General features: G+C 36.0%; 1 protein-coding gene across 4 annotated transcripts in view; it reads right to left on the bottom strand.

The window, feature by feature from the left end:
• Positions 1–690: 690 nt before the first annotated feature.
• LOC104118972 (vacuolar protein sorting-associated protein 53 A) overlaps positions 691–8197 on the bottom strand; it is a 28097-nt gene continuing 20590 nt past the window's right edge. For 2 of the 4 annotated variants that reach the window (XM_009630357.4, XM_018778541.3), the window contains 15 exons: positions 6229–6414; positions 6084–6125; positions 5345–5449; positions 5204–5263; positions 4881–4958; positions 4296–4403; positions 4143–4208; positions 3770–3847; positions 3558–3691; positions 3383–3476; positions 3170–3247; positions 2888–2950; positions 2294–2362; positions 2111–2206; positions 1070–1560 (listed from right to left, as the gene is read on the bottom strand). In XM_009630357.4, the coding sequence (XP_009628652.1) occupies positions 1258–1560; positions 2111–2206; positions 2294–2362; positions 2888–2950; positions 3170–3247; positions 3383–3476; positions 3558–3691; positions 3770–3847; positions 4143–4208; positions 4296–4403; positions 4881–4958; positions 5204–5263; positions 5345–5449; positions 6084–6125; positions 6229–6414 (1560 nt within the window). In that variant the 3' untranslated portion in view covers positions 1070–1257. Of the gene's footprint in view, positions 864–1069; positions 1561–2110; positions 2207–2293; positions 2363–2887; positions 2951–3169; positions 3248–3382; positions 3477–3557; positions 3692–3769; positions 3848–4142; positions 4209–4295; positions 4404–4880; positions 4959–5203; positions 5264–5344; positions 5450–6083; positions 6126–6228; positions 6415–8197 lie in introns of those variants that run through there. The other 2 variants (XM_070175101.1, XM_009630358.4) reach the window with 2 other exon arrangements.

The following is an 8197-nucleotide window of genomic DNA, read 5'->3' as shown; positions in this document are numbered from 1 at the left end:
GACTTATTGGCTTATTGATATTAGATTATCGGGATAATGGATGATGAACTAATTGAGATTTTATAATTAACGGCTTAACAGTTTAGGGACGGATTACTCAATTTTCTTATCGGATAAACCGTTAACCCGTTAAGAATTTTTATATTTACATTTTTACCCCTATGTATATAAAGTACTATTGAAATCCTAAATGGCTAAATCCCTAATTTCTATTTTCTAATTCTCAATTGTCTGCAGCCACCGGAGGCAAGAAAATAGTCAGTCTCGTCTCTCTTGAACTGAGAAGTCAAAAAATCAAAATCTCAATAATTAATACGTATATGTCTGTATGAGTAGTCTTGATGGTATTAAAAATTTGATTAATACGTGTATGACAGTATGAGTAGTCTTGAAGACTCTTCAATTAAAAAAAATACCGTTCGCTTAAATCTTAGATGATATTAAAAATTTGGCATTGATTTGAAACTGGTTGGTATTGATTGAATGATTGTTCAAAAAATTTCTATTTGGTTTAAATGATAAGCCGCCCGATATACGCCCAATAATTGTTAATCCGATACTAATCCGCCCGTTGTCTTATTGGATGGTTAGCGGATTACTACATTTATAATCCGATAACTGTTAAGCCGAACCGTTAAGCACCCCTACCGCATAGGCCATAGATCAGGCAAGATCGAAAAATGAAAATGAAAAAAAGAAGAAAAAAAAAAGGGTAATTCTCCTTCACATGAACAAAGTGTTACTCCTCCTCATGAGCATACACCATCAGATTCCATTCCGCAGTGCTAAAAGATGAGCGACAATTGTTAGAAAACAGTTTGTACCAAGACAGAAGCATCTGATCCATGGATGACTTTACAATACTGTCCACAAAAATCACTATCACTCATGAGTGGGAATGAATAAAGTACCTTTCTTGTAGCCAATAGACCTAATTACAAAGTGAAACAATTAAGATTGTCTTGTAAATGAATTTTCCGAAATGTGCCTGGTTGGTTAGGGAAGATGATTTTACTCGAAGAAAACAGTATTCCAGGCGGTACATTTTGGAATTTTTTTGCACTAAAAGTGGAAACAGCTCTGAAATCATTTTCATAATTTTGATAAAACTCTAATTTACAATCTACACCGCAAAAATGTACAATAGCTTTTGCTATTCCTGGAAAAAAATTTAATGAACAACAGTTGATATTACAATAATGGGGAAAGTAATAAAGGAAAAGACCTGCCAAGAATGATGAGCTCAGAAATTGGTACTTATCCATTGAATAGCTTCCTGAATGGTCCATCCTTGCGATCTTTTGCAGCTTCTGTTAAAGCGAGGAATCTCTTAAAGCCAGTAGTAGCTGCACCTCTTCCAAGTGCAGCTGCTCTGGTCAGCACATCTTCTCTTGAAATGATGGCCCCAGGTGATGATGGTACGTTAGTTATGGCCGGTGCTATTGAGGTGTTTGGAGCAGATGGTACAACTGAAGGGGCCATAATGGTCGACTGAGAGATACCTGACCCACGTTTGTTGAAGTCATCCAGTATGCTCTGCTGATCAGCCTTTTTCAGGCCCTGCAATCACAAAGTGCATTCAAGATATTGTGTACAAATGAGAAAAGCATGAGAATCGACCAACAAAAAGTGAGCAGCTAGCACAATAGCTCTCGTACCCCAGGATATGAATGAAAATTCAAGATCACTATAAAGCTTTCTAAAGTAAATTGATTGACTTGTCAGAGCTTCTTGCTGCAACTTATAGCCTTTATACTGAAGATTAGAGTCTCCGTATCATTGACACTAATTTTGGGTTATAATCTCTTAAATAATCTTGAAGAGCACTCTGTCAAAGTTAAAAGCAAATAGAGTATGACCAAGCAAAGCCATGTCTAGGGCATATTCGTCTAGCATGTTAGGCACCAAAATCGTCATTTAGAGTTATATAGAGCACTCAGAGCTGAAGGTAACAGCCTAACGTGATCATCTAATTTAGAAATTTAATCCCAGTCCCATGCTCTAAATGGAAAATAAAGAGTTCCACCAAATTGCTAATATCTTATAGCAACCTCAGAAATAAAACATTTTAGATTGAGAAAACGCGGGAGAATAAAATGAAGAGTGGAACCTTAAGCTCCAAAAGCCGCTGAAACTCTGCAAGTGTTCCCTCTGGCAGCAGTGCACAGTATGTATCTGCCACAGAATCTATTGGAGATAGTATGACCTAAAAGCAAGCCAAATTCAATATACTATCCGGACCTTCAATATACAAGATCATTTTTGAGACTAACACAGCTCATCAATCACTGACCTTCAATAATGCTTCTGCTTTGCTCATCTCACGACTGACAAATTTAGAATAGCTAGCAGCTCCTGCTGTCTGTTCAAAATAGAGAGGTTCACAAAAAGTTTAAGCCAATGTTGTTGTTTTAAGTTTTGTACCAAGGGCATTCAGAGATTTAGCAATGTTTTTAGTGGAGCAATAACTTCAACAAGACGAACTCAGTGCGCAAAATATTAGTGACAATGGAAAAGACTTCCTGCGAGGATTGAGAGATATTATAACTGTTTTTTCTGTAACAGTGTCGTCTCATATTCATCAGGAGACTGAATGTTTCAAACAAGCAATGGTCAGCTTTGCTTATTCAGCTTTCTACGACCAATCATATGGACAGTTTCAGCTATCAGCCACTTTATTTCATCAAAACTACATATTACATTATTACTTCAGGAATGAAGTGCAATTACTTGCTTGCCCTAAAGTAAAGAAATGGAAATTTATAGAGGATGACAGAGCTGGGGAAAAAATGTCAGTTTAAAATATAATTAAACAGAAAAAGAAAAAAAGAAAAAAGGAAAAAAATCAATAGAAGGATCCACACTTCAGAAATGCTGGCAAGCTTACTTGTTTTCCAAGAGAAGGAATTTCCAGCAAAATAGTCTTTACTGCTTGCGTATCCAAAAGCATCTGCAATAATGCCGTGCCAGTTAAATTAAAATTACATTAAGATGATCACCATTTGATAAGCTACAAGGCGCTGACATTGCAAAAATTATTAAGGCGTGCGCTAGTGAGCTCAAACTGCTCTAGTAGTAAAAGAGCCAGCTTGGCTCACCCCACAGTCAAGATTTTTGCTGATGAGTAAAACTTTATATTGAAGTGATAGTAAGTCAAGATTATCAGTACTTGCTGTGCTCCAGTCTCTGATATCTGTTTGCATTTGAATATATTGTGAAAGAACCGTGGACTGAGAGACGACGCAAGCTGCATAATGATGAAAATGTGAGCTTTTTTTTTTTTTTTTTTTTTTGCGAAATGATGCAGAGATCAAGGTATTTACACAGGTAAGCCTTAAAATTTTAAAAATAAAAATTGCTTGAAATTGAAGACAATTTTTACCTTATCCAAAAAGAATTGGAAGTAAATGGGAGAGAGAAGGCTTCCGAGCACAGGAATGCTACTGGTAAGGATCGAATTTATGTCATTGACGTACCTGCAGGAAATTTACAAGCTTCAACAAATCATAAGAAATGTTTTTGTCAGAAGGTGGAAATGGAGGAGGTAATTAACGTACTCGGACTGATCACCAACACTTTCGAGAGTACTCCATGGAACACGAGTCATTGCAGCCATCTCAGAGTCAAACTTTGTTTCTATTCCGTGCACTAGTGTAATCAATGATTTTGTAATAACTGCTGAAAATTCATCCTGAAAATGCATTCAAACACTAAGCAGTGGCACCATCTAAGAAAATTTACAAATCAAACTAGTAGAGCATTTTTGTACCTGTACTTCAGACATATCCACTCTATCTGCAAATTGAGCATCAATCATCTTTGAGACATTATCTGCTAATTCACCACACTGGTAACATGATAAAATGGAGTTCGGCATGAGTTTGAAGAGACAACAGAAAAGAAAAGAGTATTAGGAATTTCTCTGTTAATTTCTATGATGACTGTTCCTCATCACCTTAGCTTGTAAATTATAATTTCATTAACCCTAACGAACTCAAAAAAATGCTTCAAGGAAGGTCATCTAGTTCTGGACCTTTTCTGGTCATTGATTAATGGAATTCTGATTGAGCATGCATAAGACGCATAACTGGATGTGTTATTAAATAAAATTCCTAAATTACCAGTACAAGGAGAAAACTGACCGTTTTGTGACAATACTCTGCAGTATTTACTATGTAGCAGATCACCCTTTCATCCTTGTCCGATGTCTGGAAACAATGTTTCATAAGAAGTAAGTGGAGAATTTAGTAGTAGAAAACGATAACTAAGCCTCCAAATGAGAATTCAGAATATACCTTTATCTGTCCTTCAATACCTGTGGCAGCTGCAACAATTCCTGTACCACCCTTTGGCAATCTAGAGAAAAGCTTGGTAGCATAAGCTTTAAGAACTTTTTGAAATGCCTATTACAAAGAGATCAAGGGTATTAGCTAATGTAGACCCTTGGCCTAGTCACTAATCTGGAAGTGTAAAGCCTCTTCACTCATTCCAGTTTTGGGACATTACATCAATGAATATATTCTAGAGGTATTGTAAATTTATGCTAATGAATGACATAAGGTGTCATTTCAAGTTTAGAAAGGCTAGGGTCCTAACCCTTTGTTACCAAGGTGAATCCATGCCAAACGTGATCATCTGACATTTCATTTGTATGTCAAAATGGATTAAACTCTCCTCCTCAAAAAGATAAACTACCCTCACTCTTCTTTTCCTCAATTCTCTTTTTCCTTCCCTTTTTGTTAGCCTATAAGAGGGAACATGGGAGATCACAATAATTATAGAGAGGTTCTAGTCAGCTCTTAAATTATTATAAACTTTCACAACAGAAGAACGTATACTAGGCCAAGAGGCACACAGCAAGCATATTATTTTAAAAGCACCTTAAAGAGATTAAACAATGTCTGGTTTTTCGTCAAAGCACTGCATCGCTTCAAGCTCCTCCTGATGATTACAAAGACCTTAAGAAAACAAAAAGAAACAAGTTAGTGCAAGCAGAACAGGTGACCCAAAAAATTGTCTAATGTACCATCTCCGCAATCGTATCTTCTCTATAGATTATGCAACATTTCTGTAATATATTTGCTCCATAGATGATGCAGCATTTGATGACATAGAAGCTCAACTAAATAACAAAGTAATCCCAAAAACTGTTTGAATTAATGTGCACCAGATGCGGCACTACAGCAAACACTGAATACTTTACCTTAATGCTGCTAGATAAAATATTAGTCTGACTTCCCTCCTCAATTTCCCATGTCTCTTCCTAAGTATGAGAAACAAATATTAATTAGTAGGACAGATCTATTTAAGGAAAAGTAACTGTTATTGCTATTGACACTTATACCAGTATTTCTTTCTCCAAACTGTCCATAAGAGTCTTCTCTTCCAGCTCTACATAAACTGACAAGTGAGGTTCAAAGCACGATGAAATGATCCCTCGGAAATTGAACTGCGATGTAAAAAACATAATATCATTCACCTGCTTGAAATCCATAGAAAAACAAAACTGGAAGGGTGATGTTTAATGTCTAGAAAGCAGAATAAGAAAACTTCGGAAAGACTATTAAGTGCGCATGCTCGCAGAGCACCAATTTGTGTTCCATATAATATGTCCAAATAAATGTAATACTAGAGATCTCTGCATGCACTATGAAAGCATGTCTGCCTTCCCCTTTCATCACAGCTTTTGTGCAGTAAAATGTTACTGAAATGGATTTTCCCATCTCTGAATTGACGCAATTTATGAAATCAGCATCTCTTATAGCAGGTTAAGACTATTAAATTATCAAATTCTGACTAAACGAATGTGTTCAGGAAAATTATCAAAAATCTTGTGCAGAACGCAAATAGGACAATTAATGAAAGGAAGGATGCCCCATCAGCATATCAAAACTTTACTGTAATGGTCCAAGTAGTTCATCCCTCTCATAAGTCAGAAGGAATATGACAGAAGATAGAGATGGAGACAATCATGCATCTGAGTCTAACAAAATCCTAGTATTGTATGACTACATGGGTGATCAACAGTAAACCATTTGTAACACCAACAACCAAGTTGTCAAGAACCCAGAGAAAATACATACCCCAGCTCCCGGCACCGATGTATCTTTTTGTCCATCTTGTTCCTGACAAGACACACAAGGCAGTATAAGCGTCTGTACAAGTTAGCATTATCATATCCAACTTGCCATGATGCTACAACTAAAAGAAAGAAACTCAGACACATACGCCATGTTGACTACCATCATGAGCAGCAAGCTTTTTCTCATACTTTTTCCGAATGTCTGAAACTGTCTGGCTCTTGTTTCCGCTCCTTTCTGTTTCTTCACTGTCATCTACAGCATCTTTACTGCGGGTCCCACCACCAAATTTCTCTGCTAACTCCTCTTCAAATTCCAAAGTACGCTGCAGAGCCTAGAAGTGCACCCACAAGATTTTTCAAACAATACAAGTGAAAAGCAACATAAAGACAAATGTTGATGTGTAAATAATATGTAAAAGATAAAACAGTGAAATTGCTTTTCCACCTTCCAATCCAAAGTTAATTTCCTCTGATGAGTGATCCGTATTATATGTCTGCTGCCAAAAATGGAGGAAAAGAGAACTTTCCAAAAGGGAAAGAGAAACAGGTCTTGGCGTGTTTATGCTTCCATTTTGTGAATACCGAATGTGTTGATTGATCGGTGGATAAGCGCAGATTTGGTAGGGCTTAAGGAATAAAGTACATATGGACAGTTTTATTAAGAATTACCGTTTTCTAGTTTTCTGAAGGCTCGGTAGCGCGTGGTAGCAAAAAGTAGTCCATTTAGCCAAAAGAGCCAAAAGCTCGTATTTTCTCTAGCATCAAATATATATCAAAGAAGGATTTCAAGAATACAAGAGAGCTAAGAAGCTACAATGGAGATTAGAAAAGCCAGACATAATGCTTTAAACAACCTGTATCAACAGCTAGAGATGTGGGAAGTGGAGACAGAAATGTATAAACTAGCACGACCTAGCCAAAAGAAGGGTAAAGACTTTAACCAAGCTAAGAATATTAACGAAAATCCCCAACAAGTATTGACGTGATATAATAAGATCAAAAAGAAAGATGGAAGTAACTTGCTGAATTGCTCAGTACATTTTACGAAGATAACTAAACAGATCTTTATCCATGACAATGAGAAACATTAGTTACATTTGTAGAATTAGGTCTGCTAAAGTGAAGTATAAAAAAAAGGAAAAAAATATAAGGGTTAGAAAAGCATGTGGTCTAAATAGTGCTCTGCATAAGTGCCTTGGAGTAGATTGGCTAACCAAGCTACCAATGTTATATTAAGGAAAGATGCCTATTGACGGGAAAAAGTACCTAGCTATCAATAAACAAGATCAAAGGAGATCTCTAAAGTTGAGTGCAATATCATGGTATTGAACTTATGGATCATTTTTTAATTGAGAATTTTACGCTCTCAGTCACCTGGCCCAAGCTTATAACAAAAATGAACCATGTTTTTCAGCCTTACCCGGATTAGCCCATATTTTATATAATTTGAAAGCTAGGTCACTTTCCCTATTTCTCTTCTTCAACCCAGCCATCTCTTGATTGTTAGTTGACAAACTTGATAATTTGTTGTGTTTGGAGCTCAAATTGTGGTTAGGGTATTGATTTTATAAGATTTGGGTGGTAAAAATTCGACTAAAAAGGTAATCCATCATTATTGTACAAGCTTGAAGAAGTGGGTTTGAATTTTGCTGATTTTTGTGATAAATTTCGAGTGTGTTGTTTAAACTTGTTGGAAATAGTCTAAGAAGGTTGTCTACAAAATTTGAAGTCATTTGTTGGAGATTTGGACTGGTTTTGAACAAGAATTACAGCTGAAAATTGCAAAAAAAATGTTCGTCTCTACAACTACCGACATGTTATACACTATTATAAAAGGTTTACATTGTTTTTAGGGCTTTTAATACATTTGACCGCTCGGCCAAATATATTTACAGCCCCTAGCCAATAAACATATATATTTTTTATTTTTTTGAGAAGGTAACAACTGACCAATATACATATATTATACACTAATTATGAATAATCAATAATTTATACATTTGCTGACTTTTTTTTTGAGCGAGCGGCTATTTAAGTTAATTTCTCTTGTTTTTTACAGGTGTATAAGTACTGTACAAATTGTAATAATGTATAAGGGTGTACAAATACTGTTGC

Source organism: Nicotiana tomentosiformis, chromosome 5 (assembly GCF_000390325.3).
Source record: "Nicotiana tomentosiformis chromosome 5, ASM39032v3, whole genome shotgun sequence".
NCBI lineage: Eukaryota > Viridiplantae > Streptophyta > Magnoliopsida > Solanales > Solanaceae > Nicotiana > Nicotiana tomentosiformis.
The sequence above is the reverse complement of the archived record's forward strand: the minus strand, read 5'-3'. Positions and strand labels throughout refer to the sequence as shown.